At 40.0% G+C, this 22,814-nt stretch overlaps 1 protein-coding gene across 2 annotated transcripts in view; it reads right to left on the bottom strand.

The window, feature by feature from the left end:
• The window catches only part of mvb12bb (multivesicular body subunit 12Bb), a 40,573-nt gene extending 18,020 nt beyond the window's left edge, over positions 1-22,553 (bottom strand). Inside the window, exons 1-6 of one of the 2 annotated variants that reach the window (XM_078170860.1) lie at positions 22,468-22,553; positions 18,007-18,106; positions 10,008-10,103; positions 8,069-8,159; positions 6,899-7,028; positions 6,654-6,764 (exon numbers count right to left, since the gene is read on the bottom strand). In XM_078170860.1, the coding sequence (XP_078026986.1) occupies positions 6,654-6,764; positions 6,899-7,028; positions 8,069-8,159; positions 10,008-10,103; positions 18,007-18,099 (521 nt within the window). In that variant the 5' untranslated portion in view covers positions 18,100-18,106; positions 22,468-22,553. The remainder of the gene's footprint in view (positions 1-6,653; positions 6,765-6,898; positions 7,029-8,068; positions 8,160-10,007; positions 10,104-18,006; positions 18,107-22,467) is intronic. The other variant, XM_033619451.2, reaches the window with a different exon arrangement.
• Positions 22,554-22,814: the final 261 nt, after the last annotated feature.

Below are 22,814 nucleotides of genomic sequence, written 5' to 3'. Positions count from 1 at the left end.
TAAACTGTGCCTCAGCTGCCCAGGGGCTTGCACAGACCTTTAACAGAGGGATTGGAGCAGGATCTTGTAAATTCTGGAGGAACTGAGAGATTCCATTATTCAAGGGAAGTCTGTTTTTTTTTCTACCGTTTCATGGCCTTGTATTACAGAAAACAGCACAGAATGCACTTTGTGGGCAGTTGAAGTTAACAAACCATATAAGATTGAAATCCTCATCAATCAAGCTATCATGAATTACACCCTGTGACTCACCCCTACGGATCGATAAATCCACAGCAAGCAGGGGAAAAAAAAAAAAAAAAAAAAAAAATTCACAGCTTCGAGGGAGCTGCATAACATGACATGCTCTGAAGGTAAAATGAGCTCCGGGATGGCATTATAAAACAAATGATCTTATAATGATAATGCAAAGCAGTTGGCAATATCATTGAAAAAAGGGAACTGCTTTGATAAGGGGACATGTATGTGTCTGTTGTTACCCAGAAAAACACGAAGAGAATAAGACAGTGCTGAATTATGAAAAAATACGACAGATTTTGGGAGCGAGCAGGTGTGAAGTTGCAAATAATGAAGTGTGTATCATGTTCTGCATTTGCTCTGTTTATGGAAAACACAATAATTCTTACGAGGGGGTGTAAACTCAAAATTCGTGAAATTTAAGACTAAAGGCAGATCTGCATATTCCATGAGTGCTGTGCATGAGTTGTGGCTTCCAAAGCCTTATCTCTTTGGATGAGATAAATAAATGCAATAATTTCCATCAAGAGCAATAAAACAAGACTTCTGACAGGCTGTGGTATTTATGAGCTGAAGCCTGCAACTCAGATTTATTTGCAATGAAAGGGTCGACTTTTCTTCTCCTCATTTACATCAGCATTTGGCCATGTTAAATCCAGGCCAATGGTGAATTTTTAAAAGGTTGGCATCAATCTTGTGGGAACGATTGCCATATTCAACGCAGACTTCTTTTACCTTTCAAAAGGTTGATTCCACTGCTGAGGAAGAAAGGTACACATCTTTCAAAGAACAGAGACATCCCAAGGACTGATAGAGTTGGGGGGGGGGGGGGGGGGTGAAATGGTTTAAATGTCCTTTTAGGGCGTCTGTGTTTGTGTTGTTAAATTAATACTCAGAATAAACAAAGACAGCAGAGAAAGTCTGGCTATTTATCTGTGTATCTGAAAAAGTGAAAGTGGTACTTAAAGCCAAAGACTCGCTGTGAAAGCGGGGAAATGTGCTCATGAAATGCTTTTCTACAGGCAACCTCCCGGGTTGCTTTTCCCATCTGTTTGAAACACAAAACTGTCTCAATCCAAATTGGTGATTTCTAAATACAATTTTAGGTGCATTGGAGAGGGTAACATATGGCAAATCAATTAGACAACTAATTCTTAAAACAAAAACATGGCAAGTGCATTTGCTAATCAACAGCAGTGTTGGGGCTCGTATTATGTCGGCCACTGGAGTTTTGACAACAATTAATCCTCATTTCAGGCAAGGAGAGCCATATTGACACATATTCCTAATTTGAATATTCAATTACAGCGTAGTTCCTCATCAAATTATAGTAAAACTGGGAACACGGCCTGAAAGATTTACGCAATTACAACACAGATCAAGAGTCTTATGTTCCCGTGAAATCTGCCGGAGTTAAAATCATATTAGTGCAGCAAAGCAAACCACGACACTATGGACTACTTGACAACATGAATTACAGTTCAACAGATTTTTTTTTTTGTTGTATGGTGTTCTTTAAGTTGCTCTATGCGGAATAAGGAAAAGAGTTGTCTGTTAAAAAAAAAGAGAAGAGAAAGTGGGAGAGACAGTAGGGACAGACAAGCGGAAGTCAGTGGAGAGGTAAGACGAGGATGAGAGTAATATCACTGAAGAGCCAGAGCTGCGATACAGAGAGCTGGAAGCTCTTGTTTTGACACACATCCAGCCTTTCCCGTGACAACATCTCCACACCTTCCTCTATGTGCCGACAGTGCTGCTTTGTGGGAGCTGCTTTCTCACCCATCATTATCCTCCTTTAAGCTCGGTGTCAGGTGTTGAAAAGAGGATCTCTCTGAATTTGGTGGCAAATCACCGAACAGTCTGAGCCCATCAGATCTTAGCTGATCATTCGATCATTCCTGGCACTGCTTCGCGTCCCTGCGCTTGATCTCGTCTACTTTTTGTAACTTTTGTGAACACAAGAAAGTAATGAGTAAGATTGAGCGGGGAATGATTGTTCTTCAGCACTTTCAGATGGGAGATCTGTCAGGCGACACGCTGACAGTCACCGTGTCTCTTTCTCCTCAAGAGTCGTGTGCAGTGGGAAGTCTTGGTTAACCAGCAAGCAATGAAAGCTGATACAATACTCCTGCAGAGCTGCAGCAATGCGTGGAGTGTCACAGGTAGAAGACAGTGCTATCCGAAACGTATTGATATGCATGCCAATTCTGACATTGATGACTCTCTAGGCTTCACGTGTTAAAGAAAAAGCCAACTACAGTACGCAATGAACAAAAAAAAAATAAGATACTCGCCCTTGACATTTTTATCGCTGTACAGTTTGATTTTAAAAGTGCCCGTGTGTACAATAGCCTATTATTCTAAGAGAAATGTCAAAAACCTTGATTCTGAGTGAAGCAAAAGAAATTGCAATATTAGGACAAGGCTAATTTATGCTAGCAGTCACTGTAGAGGTCAGATATCAGCCTCAGCAATGACAGTTTTATCAGGAGAACAAATGGCAGCGTTGGCCAGGAGAAGGAAGGAGGAGGGATACTTTACTGGACACATTAAAAGGCTGACCGGATGGTGCAGGTTTTTCACATTATAAAGTCAGGGAGAGGCTGATACAGTCGGTCTTGACAGAGAACAAGCCAAAGTGGTTGACATCAAGCAGCAGCTATGAATCAAAACAGAGCTCGCTCGCCGGTTGAAACGCTTTAGACAAACTTGATAAAGAGACATTAAACACACAAGGTTCAAATGCATCTGCACGGTGGACTGCTGAACAGGCCTGTTCCCTAACAGCTTTAGTGGCTCAATATGGTGTGACAGCCTGAGCCAATAAGAAGTAAGTATTTTAGGTTTAGTGTTTATCATTGATCCTGCTTAACTGATGAAACTTGCTCAAACTGCCAAACAGAAAATAATCATTCCTTTATTAATTCCTGAGGTTTCTTTTTACGGGGTTTCTGCAGGGTCCACTAAATTAAATTTAAGACTTCCTCAGACTTTTTTAATACCACATAGAATGCAGTTTAATACCTGTTTCACAAAGATACTAGCAAAAGCATAAAAGTATGATAGAAAACCAGTAAGGATGATATGGCCTAGAATCCTACATTATTATATCTCGCTTATTTTCAGCAGTATATTATATAATAATTCTTTCATAATATCATTAATTCAATTAAAGCGACCTGGAAAATGGCAGAAAATAGACGAATGAATTAACAAATTAAAATTGTATCAATATCTTTGGAGCTGCTAATCACATAGTCCACTGGTTCTCAAACTTCGGTACGCAGAGGAATCTCTGAAATATTTTTTAAGAATTAAACGTATTAATTTCAAGGTATACTGTTTGTAAACATGCTCACCAGCAAAGGTGAAGGTAAAAGTCAACCCCAGATTCACTCCCATTTGGTATTTCACCTCGCTACATTTGCGCTTTTTCAGCGCTGTGTCTCTTGGATGCCTGCTGCTAACTGACAATAAGTAATCTTCTAGTTAGGAATAAACCTGAACTGTCCATGGCTGAATATGGTAGGCCTACGCTTGTGTATTCCAACATTGGTCACATCGGTGGTACTGGAGGTATATGGTGTTAAGAGTTTGAGAATCAATGACCTAGTCGAAAGAAAATTCCGTAAATCTGGATATTCCATTGATAATCTTAGTTGTCTTAGTTTTTCAAACAAAATGCCAACATTTGCTGGTTTTACCTTCTTAGCTGTACAGATCTGCTGCTTTTCTTTGACATATATGACAGTAAATAAATTATCTTTTGAATTTTGGACTGTTGGAATTGACAAGACAAGCAAGTCAATGATGTCACCTTGGGCTTTGGGATGTTTTCACGGATGCGATAGACACGGATGTGATAGACATTTAATATCACTAAAGAAATAATAGATTAATTGACAAGGAGAACAATCCTTAGTTCTTAAAAGTTCCAAGTTTTTGCTAAAATCAACATTTGCCTATTATGGGAAAATTCCTAGTACTGTATCTAGCAGTAGTGACAATAGTTGCTCTAGGTTTGATGGTGCTGATTGAAACACAATAAAGGATTACAGCCTCCTTGTTACAACAATCCCACTTTAAATCTATTGGTGGGTAGTGTATCCCGACAGCCTGCAATTGGAAAATACATCAGACAACAGGTTAGTTAACAGTAGAGAGCAGCATGGAGGCCAGTGAAAATATCACGGTGATTATTTTGTTTTGAGCCGATCACTCTTTCAAACTCAGTGCAGACAAATTTTGAACAATGTTCAAGTGCTGCTTGGACAGAGACGGACAGTATTTTGTGGCGCCCTGTCATTGCACTGCACCGTAAAAGGAGCTAAAATTTGCACCTCCACCCAGGAGTCATATTTCTATCACTGGAGCTGAAAATTAGCCTACCTGTGAGTCCTGCAGAGTCATTTGTCTCTGTAATAAATGCCAATTGTAATATCTCCCATCAAATACAAGGCCAGATGTTAGTGGGCGTTGGTGGGTTTTTCTGTCCAGTCAGAGAGGAGCTTAAGACTCTTCTAGGGTATTTTTTAGGAAAGGAATTCAAAGTTTATTGAAACTTTTCAAGGGCTGCAGATATTCTGTTTGCAGCTGACAAAACTATACAAAAACAATTCGAATACAACACCTTAGCCTTGATGCAATAACTCTGTGCATCCCATAATGATGCAACACCCTGCAGTTTCTGTGAGCTGCAGCTTTGCACCGCTGGAAAAAAAACAACAAAACAAAACCCTGATTTGCGGTGTACGTTTGTACACAACTCTAACAAGCTCTCGCTGCCTGAGGCAACTTAACATTTGAGAGGGATCACTGCAGCTTTCAAAATTATAAGGGTCATTAAAAATTTACACATTATTGACTGTATTTAAAACATCTTTTCCACTGACTGTAAAGAGCACTTAAATTTAAGAGGTGCTATTCTCCAAAGGCCATAAAGTTGTTATAGATAGCCTGAAGGAGGCAAGGAGGAGAGAATTTTCTCTTCCTGAATATGAATAAAGTATAGTGGGGTGATACTACACAGACAGTCACACTGTACTACTGTACTTACTTAGGCAATCAGTGAGTGTTGAAGAGCTGTTTATAAATCACCGTGTCAAACCATCTAATCTGTGACTTTAAAGAAACTACAGAAATATTTATAGCTGTATGTATGGTTGTCTAAAGTACATGTAACTACACAGGGAGGATGCCAGATAAATAGTCAAAGAACTGCCACTGTCTAAATTGCCCACAGTCCCGTCCTTATGTGTCAGTGCATTATGGATGGAAATACTCTCAAAAGAAGGCTCTCTGACTGTGGAATGAATTTTAATGTTAATACAAAAACAGCAGCCTGTGATCTCAGCAGGCATCAGGAGGGGGTGTGAGTCGCTTCGAGGTGCAATTTATTCCAACCTCTGAGCCTCACCAACTTGAAAGTGGGCTTCAAAAGAATGGAGGATTACCGGTAAGAGTCGCTAAGGCGTGCACGCAGGCCTGAGCGCTCACCATCGCTTCAGCACATCAAAGATTATTGACCATCGATTTCCAAAATGTGGACAATTCACACAACTCTACCCAGTTTGAACTTGGGTTTTGAATTCACGGCAGTCCGTTTTATTGTTCTCATCCCACTGAGTAGCCATGTGAACAGAAGCTCTGTTTTGAATACGCCTGCTGGCATCCACAGCTCTGGCCTGTTGCGGCTTTTAAGTGGCTTTTTACTCAGCCCAGCACAGGATGGCAAAGCAGAGCACTTCAAGCTGGCAAACCCGTCAGCACCCCGTGCCAAGCTCCCCTCTCCACAGCGCCGCCACACCGAAGGAGTCTCAACTGTTTATTTACAATTTGCTGTGGAAATCCCCAGTTCTTCATTGCGATAAATAATTGAGCTGTTTGATCTGGACACAGTACAAAGGGTTGCTCCGTTCACTCTTAGGCCTGAGGCGGAGGAAGCCTGAGCAGCATGAGCAGAGGAGGGGACGCACACAAATGCTCCAGCGTGGCGGAGATCTTGGAGCTCTCCTCCCTTCCTCTGCAGCTGTCGCTCGCTCTCCGGGCTACATCTCCTCCTCTTTGTCTGCACAGTACAACACTCCTGTCACCGCAGTCAGAGGAGCGACCTGCCTCTGCCTCCTGGGACAACCCACAAATAGCAGGAGTTTAGCCCTCATTGAACTCATGTTCTTGTTCAGGGGATCCTGTCTAGTTAGCCTGTCTCTCCAGCTCGCCCTCGCTACCTCGTTGTCCGGCCACAACCTTTACGGCAGATTGCCCGGGAGTGATCAATTGCTTGTGTCTTCATTGTCGTACATGTGGTATAAGAGCGTAACAACAGCTCAAGAGCACGCTGGGTGTAAAATAAAAAGAGAGCAAGGAGGAAAGTTAAACTTCAAGGGGCACTGTTGAATAAAGTGGCATGATATTACCTTGCAGTGCTGGGTGGAGCGTCACTGTTAGCTGTACCGGACGTTTCATGGGACGACTGAGGCTGAGGAACGTCTCCTAATCGGTACCATATCCCCATATTGTTCCTCTCACTGTGTAAAGATGAAGAAGAGACAAACAGCTGGGGATGCTTCATGCAAATTGGAAAATGTATCACCAAGCACGGTGATTGATAGAAGATACAAAACATCATGAATTCATTTATTTCTGGTGCCAAACAGCTCACCCGATACAGGTGTAGTTAACAAGGTGGTACTTGGACTTTGCAACGATCTGGATGTCACACACAGCCATCACTGCAGCTGCACGAGGGCTGAGTTTCACGCAGAGCTTCCTCTTCCTCATGGCAGTTTCCTCTGATGAGTCAGGTGCACATGAGGGTGTTAGATAGGACATTGGTGGTTGCATATCCATAGCTGACATCCCTGAGTTTCAAGCTAAAAAAATAAATCTATGCACATTTTAAACCTCTAGGAGAAATGTATGTGTTCACAAATCCCATGTTTGCTTTGCTATTTAGTCATTACCAGTCTCAGAATAAGAGATGAGCTAATATCAGCTGCTGGGTGACTTGCTGTGCTTAAAGGGAAATAACTGGACATCGGAAAGCCACAATATCCACATGCGTTATTATAATTTTTATCATTTTAGTAGGTGAAATGACAGAAGCAAGTGAATCCTCCATCAGTTTTAGTGCACAACAGGGATTTAAACTGGATATTCGAGATAGAAACTCATACATAATGTCACATGTATACATTAAACATGGATTCATACAAAGCAATAAAACATTAAATTACACCGTAGCCAAACAAAACATAATCTCTTTTCTTCATTCTGGCAAAAACAAAACAAAACAAAAAAAAAAAAACATTGCCATGCTTTCCTATATTGCATCTGTGCCTCGCTCATTTATTTCCCCTGCAACACTAGAAAGTGCAGTGTAAATGCAATGATAATAAAAATAATAAACAAGCTGTCCTCACTCCCCACACCAAAATATTATTACATTTCCAAGGCATGGATAGTGAGGGGAAATACATAGCACTCAAAAAGCACTAAAGCATTGGGGAATGCATTTCATTAATATTAGATAACCCCCATCCACTCGTCCTCTCCCCAAATAAATACATAAATAAATAAGCCCCTCATAAAGTAAAGCACAGCTCCAGCTGAGATAAACAATGACTCATGATTCTCTTCTCTTGTACCTCCAGGGCAAAATGTTTATTTTATTCCCACAGTCTGCCATAAATTAAGCTAACCTGCACCCATAAAACATTCACTATCTCAAGCAAAGCTGCCCCCGAGGACCTCCGCATAAGCTGGTCGGAGAGTGAAAAAAACAAGAAGAGGAGGGGAGGGAGTCTGTGGTCGGTATTGACTGTTTACTTACTTGTGTCCAATGTTTCTTCCACAGGTGTGAAGCCCTCTGGCAATGCGTCCTTAATGTCAATCAGCTTCATGTCCACAACAACGTCAGCCCCCTAAAAAGATAGAGCGCGGGCAGGAAATTTTAAGTCATGTATGCAAATTCAACTTTTCAAAGGGACAGACAGCACAAGGAGGAAAAGGTTAGTCATTTTTTGGAGGGCTCGGGAAAGAAAATGTAGAGATAATAGAGTCAATGATTTACTAAAAGCTCGGGAAGTCTCTAAAGAGAAGGGTTGACAAAATAGCTGAAGTAATTACTCTCTAATAGCTTTTTTTTTTTTTTTGCAATGAGAGAATGCATCTGTGAACTTGTAATCATTCTCAACCTTTTGGCGAGAAGCTGTGGGATGATGGGAGACAGAGCAGGCAGTCTAATCAACAGAATGGGACTGGTTAAAAACAATCAGGGACTGTGTAGTTGACATTTTCAAGCATGACTCTTCCCTGCCTCCCATTACATTTTCATTTTTTGCCATAATAAATTGCAATAATACACAGCGGCAGTAGAGAGTGGGGCGAGCCAGGCGTGACTTGATGCGTCCGAAAAGGCTGGATTTCACTGCTACTGTTGCCCGACAGTCATTACCATTAGAGACATTTTTTATTCATAGTTTTTATACTGACTTAAGGAGGAATATGGATGAATGTTATTACTATGCATGGAACCTTTTTTTAGTGTTTTCCCCCCTTTTGCGGGAGAGATTTCTTCCATCAGGGCCTGACAAAAGGGGCTTTCTACCTCCAACCTAGAGTATGATAAATCACAAACTATTTACTTCCCCCCACGTAATTCAGGGGCTAATTTTGCAGAATCTGTTTTTGTCATAGACAATTACAGTGGGAGCTCCATTGAGTGGCAGACAAAATAGCCTTTGTTGATGGCTCTGTCATGTTTTATTTGTGTCAAAGTCTTTAAAACAATGTGGACACACATTTTAAGATAATATACAGGAACTAGGGGAAGGCTATTTGTATTCTATATACTAAACTGCGGACCAGATTGAGCTCAGGCACAAGGCAGCCGCTGCCAAGTTGCCTGGCTTTTAGAGGACATAGTGTTTAAAAAAAAAAAAAAAAAAAAAAAAGACAAAGACTTGATTAAGTCTTAAAATTGAGCTGATGCAAAATGATAACAAAAATGCAGGTTTTGTTTAAACTGTCTGCATTATCTACCTGCAACCCATGGAAACAAATTAATAGACAGCCAATAGTAAGCTGCATGAGCTGAGGGTAGACAGGTCGGTGTATTTATGGCCACCGAGCAGCTGACAGCCATGCAACAACACATCAGCTGTAGGGTGCAGGCAGGAGATGAGTCCAAAAATGACCTAACAGCATTATGAGAAACATTTAAAGATCATTTCAGCCACTGAAGAGTCAGTGTCACTCAATTAGGGAGCTCTATATATAGGCTATATATAACACAACCATGCTGAAAGTGCTTTTTGTGGAGTAAATTCTTACATAAAAAGGGGAGTATTTTTATATTCACAATTACATCTGCATCAGCTTTCAAGAATCACTGGTTGATAACCATTTTCTCTACAGGGACGCTGTTGATTGAATAAATTGGAATAGCTAAAATACAGCTCATTGTTATTTCATGAATAAACATAAATAATATCCTCAGGAGGACGTACAACATGAAAAATATCTCACCGAGCTATTATTCATCTGGAATATGCATGCAAATCCATTATATGTAAAAAGTTCAAAACTGCACTGCCAACGCTGGCCTTTTTAAATGGGACTCTCACTGATCAAAGTGCAAAGTGCATTAAGATATTCTGGCGGCAGAAAAACAGAGCTAATAATTGCTGGCAAACACAAAAAAAGGTGCTACAGATGAGGTGTAAGTGTAAAATGCATAGGGAAAGGGAGAAGTTTACATTCACACTTACAGTTTCCCTGGTGAAACAGAGGTATCGAGTGACCTTGGATTTGAATAAGCCGTCCTTCCACAGGTCGGCGTCAGAGCCATCTGTTGTTTGTGCAACCTACGTGGTAAAAAAAAAGAGGGAGAAAAAAAACAAGGAGAGAAAAAAAACATGCAGGAGGTGGGATAAAGTTAATGTATGTATGCCATGAGCGTGTTGCTTTTGCCTCTTCCCTTGCATACTAGCCTTAATTAACGCTTGCCTACACTAGCGCTCCATCTCATTAGTGCTCTGCGTGGGTAAAGGAGTCTTAGCCTCCAAAAAGGTGGCTAAAAATATCATCCCTTGGGAGCAGGCTGATTAAAGATGCCCTGACAAGGATCTGCTCTAATAAGGAAACCAAACTTCAATGTGCTTCTGTGGGAAAGCAGGGATTTTATTTGGGGTAAATGTGGAATAATTCTCTTTCTAAAATACCTACTGTGGTACCCCTTGAGCAAGACACAGGTAAACTGAGAACACTGCACATACACCTTAAATAGTTTTTACTGCTCTACTCCCTGTGTGGATTCTTTTCATGATTTAATGAGACAATTCTTCTAAGAATAAATTACTGTGGATTTAAAGCAATTTCATATGTACATCTAAATAAGTCAAAACCCACGCCTAAGCAGCTTGTCCTTGCACAATAGCCTCATTCATAGTTGTAAATGATCAGTGGAGTCAGTAAAAAAAAATAGATTGCATCATATTGACAGCATGTAGGCACCACAAGTCAAGCTCAAGGTCCAACACCACATTGCTATGTAAATGTAGGTATGCGGGGCAGAATGATAAAGCAAAACATAACCTGCAGACTGTATCGCAGAGACTCTTCCATCGTTCCAGCAAATATGCTCGGCTGAAGCGTCACGTTCCATTGGCTATCGTGTGAGAATCACCTAAATAACTGCCAGAGTTATTTTCTAAAGGGATCCTTTACAAAGAAGAGTCAATCTAATGAGGTTCATTCAAATGAAGAAGTCATAGATCTCTGCACCCACCCACACACATTACCCCCTTGACAATAATGATGAATGACCTCAGTGACTGGGTGGGGGGAAACATGGCATGGGGAGATTCATGAAAAACCACCAGTGACTAGCTGGGATGAGAGCGGAGACTAGAGTGGGGGAACAGAGATAGATAGTGGGATGAGAGAGAGAGAAAGAGCAGGAGATGAGCGGAGAGAGGGATTGCGGGGCGTCTCCAACAGCAGTTCCATGAAAGGTCCCAGAAGGAGCCTATACATCACCAGCCTCCCCTCTTCCCTTACAAGACAACCCGTCTTGGCCACTTTTTCCAGGTCAGTAGCCAGCGCATCCTGTCAGCGTAAACAAAGGGCTCGCTTTGTGAAACCCAAAGTCAAGTTGAGGAGTAACGAGGGCACGGTCCTCCTAGGAGGCACCTCAGGCATCATCCTGCCACAGCCGCCGGCAGCAAGGATGCGACGCAGCTTGAATGTGAAACGCCAACTGCTGAGCCACGGCAGAACAGGCATGTGTAAAGTTGCGATGGCTCCTTTCTAATACTTTCAAGTCTGGCACTGCATGGCTCCATCATTACACACACTTCAATGAGAAGAATGCCACATGTCTGATAAGAAACGTCATGCCTCTGATATTGAAATACGGTTGTAACATTTGATTTAAAATGCAATGACAGATTCAACTGCCACTTCCTAAAATCTAAAGCTTACAGTGATCTAAAAGCCCACCAATGAAACAAGTCTTTAGGGGGTGCTGAATACTCCTATGAAGGATCTCTGGAGACAGACACCACCAGCAAGTTACTATGAAGCCCTGAGAGGCACAGCTGTGAATAAAAAGATATAAAGGCATTCAATCAAAAACCTCTGGGGAGTGAAATCAGGTGCAGAAGATATAAGAGAGGTACAGGGAAACAAGCCAGTCCCTTCAAAGAAGAACAGAAAAACTGAAGAGAGAAAATTGTTTTGGATCCCTTCTCTCAACTGGAACTAGATAAGCTGACTACTGACTATATATTAAAGAATAAAAGCCGCAGTTACTCTGAAAAAGTTATTTGACTTTCAGTAATAGTTTGACACCTTGGGAATTGTGCTTTTGGGCTTACTTGCAGAGATTTAGATGGGAAGGGACTGACACAACTCTCAAGTCTGTGCATTAAATATGGAACCAAAGTTAGAGCTGAGGGGTGATTAGCTTAGCTTGGCTTAAGACTGCAAGTAGGGGGGAAAAGCTAACTCTGCTACAAGCAACTCTGAAGCTCATTTTATTAACATATTGTTTCTAATGAATAAAAACACAATTTGTGTTAATGGAATGACCCACATTGTAATCATTTTTGGGAAACAACTGTTTGTCCAGCACTTCTGTGCAGCAACTCTGCTGATTGTTTGTCAATCACACAATAAAACACAGACACAATAAAAGTCATTCTTACATTTTTGTTTGTGTTCTAACTGATCAAACAAGATACAACATGCTCTTTTGGTGAGCTTTAGAGGTGTTGGTAGAAGCATTTTTGAGTTTTGGGGAGAGCTAGGCTAGGCTAGCGGTTTCCCCTTGCCTCCATTCTTCATGCTTAGCTAAGCACCCTCTGGCCCTTGCTGTGAACTTTGCATACAGACATGAGAGTGGTATCCATTAGGCTTGTGTAGTAGCTGTACCTACATGCCTTCCTGAAATTGCCCCAGGGTATAGGCTACTATATGTGATGGTATTTGTGCAAAACAAACAAACAAACAAACAAACAAACAAACAAACCAAAACAAAAACCCTTCAAACTGAGCTACACTATATGCAATTGACCCTTTGCTAAGTCCCGTCCCCGGATGTGGACTGATCAATCATAGCGTAGCATTGGACCAACTCAGACCAGGGTCTGACAACAACACAGCTGTGCTCCATTGACTCTAATGCAATCATTTCAGATTTCCTTCATTTTCAGGCTGGTTTTGTTGATTTCGAGCTAAATGTTATCTAAATGCTTAATGTATTAACAGCACTCGTTACCTGAAGAGGTTGGAAGGCGATATAGCCTACATTTCCTCCCTCTTCCAAAACCAAAATCAAATCCTGAAATATGTAGGGTTAGCTAGCTAGCTACTGAAGATATAGCCTACTGAATGTATACACATGCTGCTTTTGCTTTTTAATGATTATAACTCTTAATAAAGGTCTACCCTACTAAGCCAAACACTGTTTATCTGCACACACTGTGATGCCACACAGCTGGTTCAATATTGGCAAAGTTTCCCTTTATATTTATTGTCTTTTATCTTGATCACCAGGTGATGTGGTGGTTCACTTTTATTACTGTAATTAGTAGCTTTTAGTTATGCTTTAGCTTTTCTGTCTTCATCTTTCTAACCTGTTTTGCTTCTGAGTGAGTTTGACATCCTGGATATATCCTTCAAACATGTTGTAAACCCCTCTGTCTGTTTCTCTCTGTAACTGCTTTTTCGTTTTTCCAGAAATGTGATAATATTTCATCAGGGAGTGCAGTTAGTTACAGTGTGGGCATCATGCTAGCTCCAACAGCTTGACGGATTATCGTAAAGGGGCGGGGCTTAGTGAAAGGTCAATTAGCCTACTTAGACATGTCTTGTTGGGTTGAAATACTTTTGGCCCATAAAATAATGAATAGATAGAAGAGAAGTGCCCCTCTTGCTGGAGAACCCAATGACACTAGTTGCCCAAAGAATACTGACAGATTAGTGGGTGAAACAAAGAGGCTGTGTTAAATTAAATCATGTGGCTCATAAACATCCTTTGTAGTTGGAAGAAGTCATCTCCAGATTAAGTTATTTGTGTCAATAATCCCAATCGGGGGCAGAGGCATTTTTCTTTTTCACAAGTCCTGTAACATTATACCCACCACTCGCAGTTGCCATCTTTATCAGCTTAACAGCCTGCTCCATCAGTAGACTGATCTCTGGTGGCACGTGCTGTACACTACAATACATTACCTCAATACAGCATCTCCATATTAGTTTAATAGAAAGAGAAGCATCTATATTTTTGACGGTATTGAAAATCATACCTTCAGGATTTCTTAATAACTGGGTATACTGTAATACCTTGCTTTGCCTAAACCTAGTATCCATCTTTTCTTCTAACAATTGACAAGAAATCAGGCTTATTACCCAAAATGTCAAACTATACCTTCAAGTACAAAGGCTCACTCAAAGACAGACAGGCTGCTATCAGATTTTTAAGCCCAGACATCCTAGCTAATCATAAGCTACTAACAGGCTTCTTAAAATGAAGTTACATTTCAGTAATGAGTTTATGAGCAGAATGTGTCAAATGCTCAGGTGAATCTGAAATAAACACATATCCCCTTTGCAACCCTTGCACAGAGTGTGAGCGTGCGTGAGTCTACTTGTGGTGTTTGATGTTGGGTGGCTGCTGGTGCTTCAGCAAAGCTCCTGATCCCAGTGGAACAGTGTTTGATCTGGGCCTGTGCTCTCTTGTGTTGGAACAACCTGCTCAAGTTCAGAGATGTGAGCGCCTCGTATCATAGAGCAAAAGAGTTAATCAGCTCTTTGATCTGCTGTATAAAAAGTATGGTAAGTATGGTAAGCAGTAAGGAGGATTTCTAAAAGAAGTCTAGTATGAAAGAGGGGAAAAAAAGAAATCAATACAGCGTAATATCCTGAGACCCTTCTCAGTGCTGCATTAGCACACTGATGCTGAGTGTTGATATGTTTGTTTGTATTTCAAGTCTTCAGATGAAAGACCACATAGTGATGTTCAAAAGATGTTCTTGAAGGTGGGACAAATGCATTTGAAATAGTGCTTCAGAGTCTTGAGGCCTTGAATTTTTATCTCGGAGGCTAACTCGTACTTGACTTTTTATTCAGATATGATTTTGATATTTTATTACCTGGAAGGATATGTTTCTATTCTATTTCATTTTACAAAGGTAAACTGACACAGACTTAAATATATAACTAAACCAGATAGTATCAAATATAGGCTTTAATTTTTTTTTTTTTCCCCCGCACAGATAGGAAGCAAGCCACAGTCACATCATAGAACTAGTCTACGGCCATGCTAAATGCTAATGCCACCTTGCTAACATGCTCACAATGACAATGTCAAATTATTGACGTTGAGCAGGTATAATATTCACCAGGTAGTTTAGCAAGGTAGTTCTAGCCTTGCTAGCATGGTAGTATAGTGCTAGTATTTGCTAATTAGCACTAAGACAAAGTACAGCTGAGGCTGATGGGAATGTCAATCATTTTTAAAGGTATTAGGACTCATTCGTAGGATTCATCCTCTGGGCTCTAGGGCTGTATGATATCAGGAAAACATGCTGTGATGGATACTGCAATGATGATATGGCTAGCAATGAATAAACAAAATTTATAAACAGGTATACAGTTTTTGTGTCTTTCTGCCGTAGGTTTGCGCTTCTAACATAGACAATGAATAGCCTATACACATTGAATTTAAAAACAAAAAATGGAATGCACTGCAGTGATGTTGATATGTTTTCAATGCAGTGATGGTCCCACAGGTGGTCATTTAAATGGGTCCACAATACAATTTGTGTTTTCTGATGAACTGTAGTGTTAACCTTGTGTTTGATGTTGTATGGTTCCAATTATGGATATATTCATGTATGCTGAAAATGTAACAAAAGTTAAATAAAAATCCAAATCAATAAACTTTATTTACAGAACCACAGACTGTATATGTATCTCTATATAGAGTCTATGTATAAAACATTTTACAAATGTCCCATGTTACATGTTGTTTAGAGAGCACAAAGATCATCTACCCAGTGTAATGTAAATCAGATGTAATATATGATCATGATTTGTGAAAATCCCATAGAAACAGATTTTCTATAGATAATCCATAAAAATTTGAACAAGTTATTGTATAAATTTAACAGTTTAATGTTTTGAGAAATATGCCTATTCACTTTCATCCTGAGAAGAGTTCTCTTTTCACTTATCGAAACTATGAACAAAACAGGACACATAAACAGTAAAACTGGTCTTGCGTGACCTGTACCATATATGTTAATAAAATGGTAGCCAGGGCACGTTCTGTGGACAGTTAAGCATCATGCGGTCATCATCAATATGACTCATTACAGTATCGATCACTGGCACCATTACATTACCACAATGAAGCATTATCGCGGGAAAAAAACAAGGCACGTCCCCTAGACATGCCACATGCAAATATACTAATTATTGCAGTTCAAGCGCTCTTTTGCGACACTTATATTGCACATGTGCACAAACCATCCAATATTTTTTGAGACACGGTTTAAGGGGTATTTTTTTTCTTATCCAAATCAAGGGTCTGTACATATTAGCCCCTTGAGGCAAATTTGTGATTTGTATTCATTGAGCTATAAAAATAAAACTGAGCTGACTTAAAAAAAACCCCAAAAATGTCAAATTCATGGTGACGCTGGAAGAAAAGTCAAGGGATCAATTTAGCATCAAGCTGTTGAGATATTCACATTTCACTCTGGACACAAGACCACCTCACTGACATTGACATTTTTAGAGCCATGCTGTTAGCATGGTTAAATAAAATCACCATAATAAATTATCAGGGTTGAAGTGCTACTCATTGCATTGTCAATTGTTTCAGCTATTTCAGCCAACAGCAGTATGCAGTAGTTTTTCTGCAGTGCTTTGGTGATTATCAGATATATGTATACTTGTTTACACTATGCACTCATTGTCTTTGTTTTGTGGCAGTGTCTCAATTTGTATTAATAATCCAAATCATGATTCAAAAAAACATATATGCAGAGATATGTTTTGACACAAGGTTACACAATAAAAAAGTTTCATTCTTTGTATTTGACTGCAGTAACAGTTTCTTGATGTTCATTTATATGTCTACAATTCATTATCTTAAGTACAAACTATTTCTAAATTTCAAACCACTGGTGAACTGCCTGGGGGTTAACAAAAAGTATTTTTAATTTACTGAGCATCTATTGCAGAGATAAAACAGTGTCATTAACAGTCAGTGATGAGCTTTTAGCCCCACAGAACATGCACAGCATTTGCACATCAGCTGAAATGTACTGGCGCACTGGAGCAGCAGTGGAGGAAGTCTGATGGGGTTTCTCTGTTTGTCACTACCGTGTGGTGTGTACGCAGTTTCCCTGCCAGTGGCTTCGTTCTGATGCCAACCCACCATCGTCTGCCAGACGATTAGAACAAGCTGGGTGTGTAGGGTGGAGCAGGAAGATATAAAAACTGGGGGGAGAGGGAGGGTTTCAGGGCACAGGGTGAAAGCAAGAAGAAGTCTGAATAGGAAGCGGGAGAGAGGAAGAGAGATCTGCCCTTGAGCTTGTTTTGTGCTTTGTGTAACTCGCAAACTCTCTTCTCTGTTTAACCCTCTCCAACAATTTCAAAACCAAGAAAGGTTCACATAAAACAGCTGACCCTGCGCAACATCCAGACACATCACTATTATTGTTGAAGTTGCTGTGGTGCTTGGATATAAGGGAAACATGGAGGTAAACTGAAATGACTCTGGTGGGCATCGAGCAAACATCATTAAATCTTTGCCTCTGGTGTGTCTGTGATACTGGTGGCAACCAGCAACAATGTCAGGAAGGGAATCTTCCTAATCATCAAAGTAAACTTTATGAATAAGTCATCTAACAGCTCTAACAAAAAAAACACATTGGAAGGCTGCCAACATCCTGCCTGTAAGTTATGCTATACAATCAGTCACAACAATTACATGCATAGAGCTCAATGAAAAAAACTTAACAAAGTAAAAGCATATATTTCAGATTAAGATTTTTAATCAAGGACGTTTTGGCCCTGTAATAACGCTGGTAAAGCATTTAAAACAAACAAAATAACATAACATAATAATATTTCTCCTCATTTTTTCTTTGTTTGTTTCACTTGTGGCTTTTAGAGGTAAGGAGAAACAAAAAATTTTATAGGCTAAATCCAAGCTTATTAAATCAAGTTATGTGTTTCAAAATGAATACTCACAACATAGTAGCCATCAGGGGCCTTGTTGAGTGAAGTGACAACTCCAACTGCAGAGATGGGGTCTGTGGGTACCTGGCTGCTCGCGTCAGACATGTCAAAGCTGGGTTAGAAAAACAAAGAGAACCTCATCACACTTTTGGCATTCAACCAGAGGATCCCCAGTTTTTGCCTCCCGAAGAGTTAACTTTAGCTACATTGTGTAATTCAATGCTAAAAAATATTGAAGAAGAATTGAGATAAAAAACAGACCTGTGAAAGAAGGAACTATTGTAAATGTGGAGACCCTGAATAAATATGCAAAATGCAGATAGCAAAACAACATGAGGATTGCACCCTTCAGGGTCATTGAATGGAGAGTGGACAAGGTTTTTCTTGGCTAAAATGACCACATTATTGACTTCTTGATGAGGCTTATTAGGATCTAGAAGAAAAAGCGGCCCCCTAATCCAGGATCAAATGACAAGTGAGACCAATGACAAAAACAGCATTTGGAGACCACCCAATGACTTCACCAAATCACAAATTAGGGGGGAGTGATCACATATTTTCAAGGAAGTCCCAATCAATTGCTATCTATTCCTGTCCAAGGGAATTTTTCCCTAATGGGTATGCAAGCCTTTTACAGGGTAAGTGGCTTTGCAATTGTTCCCTTACGCAATTTTATTAGATTAGGTTTAAAGCATTCTTGTACTAACTGACAAAGTTGCTGCATTCAATCTTGATGTTTACGAAATCTATTGCAATTAAGCTGATCAAATTAGGGGATTTACTCCAGAAACAGCTGTCTCTTTAACAAATGCTGGATAGCCGTACTTATTCAAATGAAACAGGATAGCAAATTAGCTAATAGAATGAAGGATCTCTTTGTAACATTAATTTGTTCAAAATGAGCTTTGTTTTCCAGCACAACATCAAGGCTTAGAGACTCATGCAGGCAGACCAAAGAAAAATCCATCCAAATGTATTTCCAGCTCCCGAGTAAAACATCCCTGTGCATGGTATACAAACGTGAATGGTGTGTCTGTCTGTAACATTCAATATTGAGTTAATGATGACGACAGTAAACAAGAAGCTTATCACCATAACTATAAGGCAGTGCAGGCATATGAGCCCACTACATAAAGCAGAATCTAGTTTTATTTGGCCTCTGCTGTGAAGTTTCTTTCGTCTTACTCATAATAACTTCATTAACTATATCAAAATATGTAACTGAGAAGCATCAAGTTGAGTTGGTCTAATTTCTCATTGTGAACAGCAGCCATCACCTTAGTGTTGCCAAAAATATTGATTTATCGATACATATTGATTCTGAATATTTGAAATGGTTTTAATACTCAGTTTCCACGGTATCGACATATGGGTACCAGCTGCGCTTTCTCTCTCCGTGTTATTGTTAATGTTTACTACAGTCATTCTGCTGCTCTCTGCTACTAACCAAGAACAGTTGTCCTTGCCATTGTGTTTTATTTATCTTTTCATTAAAATTTTGAATTGTATGCCCTCAATGTCAAATTTTCCTGTGGTACTGAAAATGGTATCAGATATCAATATTTTTCAAGGTATCGAGGTTTGAAATTCTAGTATCATGACAACACTACATCAACCAATTGTTGGAAGGATGGAATAAATGCAAGTTTGTGAAAGTGAGAGTCAACGTGTCATGTGTGACTACTGGATCTATACATTGTTATGGCTGGGGTATGACTTTGTTATTGTGATTTTGATGCTCCCCGAAGCAACAAATGTTTTTCCTTGAGCCCCACTGAGTGACTGGCAGAAAATGCACAACCCTCCCTCCACCATAAATTAGTTATTAGATTTTTAAAGTGTACCCTTTGATGTTTGAAAGTTTAGAGTTAAAACTTGAAGACAAAGTCCTGGAGTTGGTTATTAAGTCTGGTTATGCATGCTGATTAGCTAGAGATGGTTTCTTATTGGCCAAATTAAAAATGAGCATATAATAAATTGATTTTGATGAAATATCAGTATTTTAAAGGGAAATTTCGGTTATTTCACTAGTGACATAGAAATAATAGTTAGCATGTTAGCCATTAGCTTAGATACAGCCGTAGCGTCAGACCTGTTAAAAGGTAATTGAACGGGCATCCTTTCAAGTGCAAAGTTAGTCCACTAAACAAGCTTTTTCTCCACAAAGACCGCCTCATATCGTTAGGATAAATGTCAGAGAACATATAGAAAACGACATGTAAACATGTTGTCTTACCTTACCGGTGTGGTGCCATGTTTGTTGTTTACCATTTAGTTAAGGCTGCAACCAGTCCTATTCCTTGCAACAGAGGTATTCCTCTTCTGTGGGCACTGGGGTACAGCATTCACAGGTAACGTTACACCACCAATCTCCAGAGCTAAATCCTTCCAGCAGCCATTCCTCCTCTGTCCTCCTCTAACGTTACCTGTTGTGCCTCTCTCTCTCTCTCTCCTCCTCCGTTCTTCAATTTCACGAAGTTCTTCGTCAGTGTATTCTGGCTCAAATAAAGAAGGGCGGCCATCAACTCTCGATGTGGAAAGCCTATATACTAACATTCCACATTTAGGTGGTCTTCAGAGTTGTCGTCTTACCTTACGGTGTGTTTATCATTTACCTCTGCTTCCCAAAGCGCGGCCGAAATATCGCGAGGACAAGCAGCGATCTCATAGCGTGCCTGAAATCTCGCGAGAACAAGCAGCAGCCGCTGCAAGGTAGAACCGAACAGTAGCCTGAAAAGTTCATTCATTTATTTTATGAAAGATTTATAGAATAATGGCTGACTTTTTGCCAGACTTCGACTTTGTGGAGGAGGAATTTGATTTTGCAGAGTTTTATGGCCGCCCTTCTTTATTTGAGCCAGAATACACTGATGAAGAGCTTTGTGAAATTGAAGAACGGAGGAGGAGAGAGAGAGAGGCACAACAGGTAGAGGAAGACAGAGGAGGAATGGCTGCTGGAAGGCTTTAGCTCTGGAGATTGGTGGTGTAACGTTACCTGTGAATGCTGTACCCCAATGCCCACAGAAGAGGAATACCTCTGTTGCAAGGAATGGGACCGGTTGCAGCCTTAGCTAAATGGTAAACAACAAACATGGCACCACACCGGTAAGGTAAGACAACACTTTACATATCGTTTTCTATATGTTCTCTGACATTTATCCTAACGATATGAGGCGGTCTTTGTGGAGAAAAAGCTTGTTTAGTGGATTAACTTTGCACTTGAAAGGATGCCCGTTCAATTACGTTTTAACAGGTCTAACGCTACTATGCTCCCCGGCTGTATCTAGGCTAACAGCTAACATGCTAACTATTATTTCTATGTCACTAGTGACTTGAAACAAATTTAGGACGATAGGAGACGGGTTGAAATAAACCGAAAAAATCTTTAAGCTCAGATTTGGTTACGATTTTACAGACAGAAGCATTTGTTGCACATGATGTGTCCAAGGACCATCAGAAATTTGAAACTCCAATGATAATTTCTCTTTTTACAGTTTCTGGCAATGATAAATGGTGTAAATTTGATGGACAAGTTTGTTGCATGTGATGTGTCCAAGGACCGTTGGAAATTTGAAAATCCAACAATAATGATAAATGGGGTAATTTTGGGCATGTTTTCTTCAAAAATTTGTGGCAAAATAAATATAAAATACTACTATTTAAATTTGTATGCCTCTCTCATAAGCCAAAATAAAAAAATAAGTCCCTCTTCAGTGCTTAAAAAGTTATTTGACATACCTCCCCCTTTTGGCACCAACCCCACCTGCCTCGTAAATAATGAACAGTCCCTTAGCTAGCTAATATCTATTGTCTCTACTGCCTAATAATATGGGCTGTATAGGATATGGATATGAATATCATTGTTAGTTTGCTGTGATTTTAATGATTACATGACGAAAGAGTCTCTGTGAACACCTGACAGCTCTAAAATCGGATGAGAAGATGCACAACTGGAGGGGCACAGTAATTGTCACTGATATTTATATGTAACGTCAGGCCTGCTGTCACTGGAGCTGGTAAGTTTAATGTTGAATTAACTCTCAAAGTCTATGTTGGTGCATTAGCATGTTGTCTCTGCGTTGCATTTGACTATTTAAATATGTAGGCCTAACATAACTAACACGCCTACTGATGCTACTTTACCAGGGCTTTTGCTAGCTCAATGCCTTAAAACTTCGTACTGTATTTCACACATCTTATACCATCATTTGTATCTTTACATTTTGGCTAGGCTTCGTGAAACTCGCCAGAAAACCTCCGTTACAGGAACTGTTAAGTTGCTGACATGACAGAACTGTGTGACAGAGGTCCACATGAGGATTCAAGACAGCTACAGGTGTGTCATTTGCTTATTAAAATGTACGTTTTGCGTATTTAAAGTAATAGTTATTACTGTAAGCCCTCTAGAAACTGTCGGAGTCGTCAGGAAGTGAAACTAAAATCCACTTTAGTTGTCGTGTGGTTTTTGTTTACCTGGTTGAAACGCGTCGATGTCCCGGGTGCTGCTGCCACAGTCCAACTCTGGACTTCACCCCGCGCCAACCTGCCGGAAGTGAACACATCCCGGTACTACTGATAATTAATGATTAACCAAAACGCAATAATAATTCAAGGTAGAGTCTCCCTCTGTCTTTTTCTTCTGGGGAAACAACAATAAATTAAGCAAATAAATAAATAAAATAAAATAAATTACTTCCGTTTTCTAATTTAAAACAACTTCTGTGACACCCGCTCCCCTCATTGCCCTCTAGTATATTGTGTGTTAGTTGTATGTGTTGTTGTATGCTGCCATGCACAATCCCTTTTGGAAAATCATTTCA

This window comes from Epinephelus lanceolatus, chromosome 9 (genome assembly GCF_041903045.1).
Source record: "Epinephelus lanceolatus isolate andai-2023 chromosome 9, ASM4190304v1, whole genome shotgun sequence".
Lineage (NCBI taxonomy): Eukaryota > Metazoa > Chordata > Actinopteri > Perciformes > Serranidae > Epinephelus > Epinephelus lanceolatus.
Note: the sequence above shows the minus strand (reverse complement) of the source record. Positions and strands in the feature narration are given on the sequence as shown.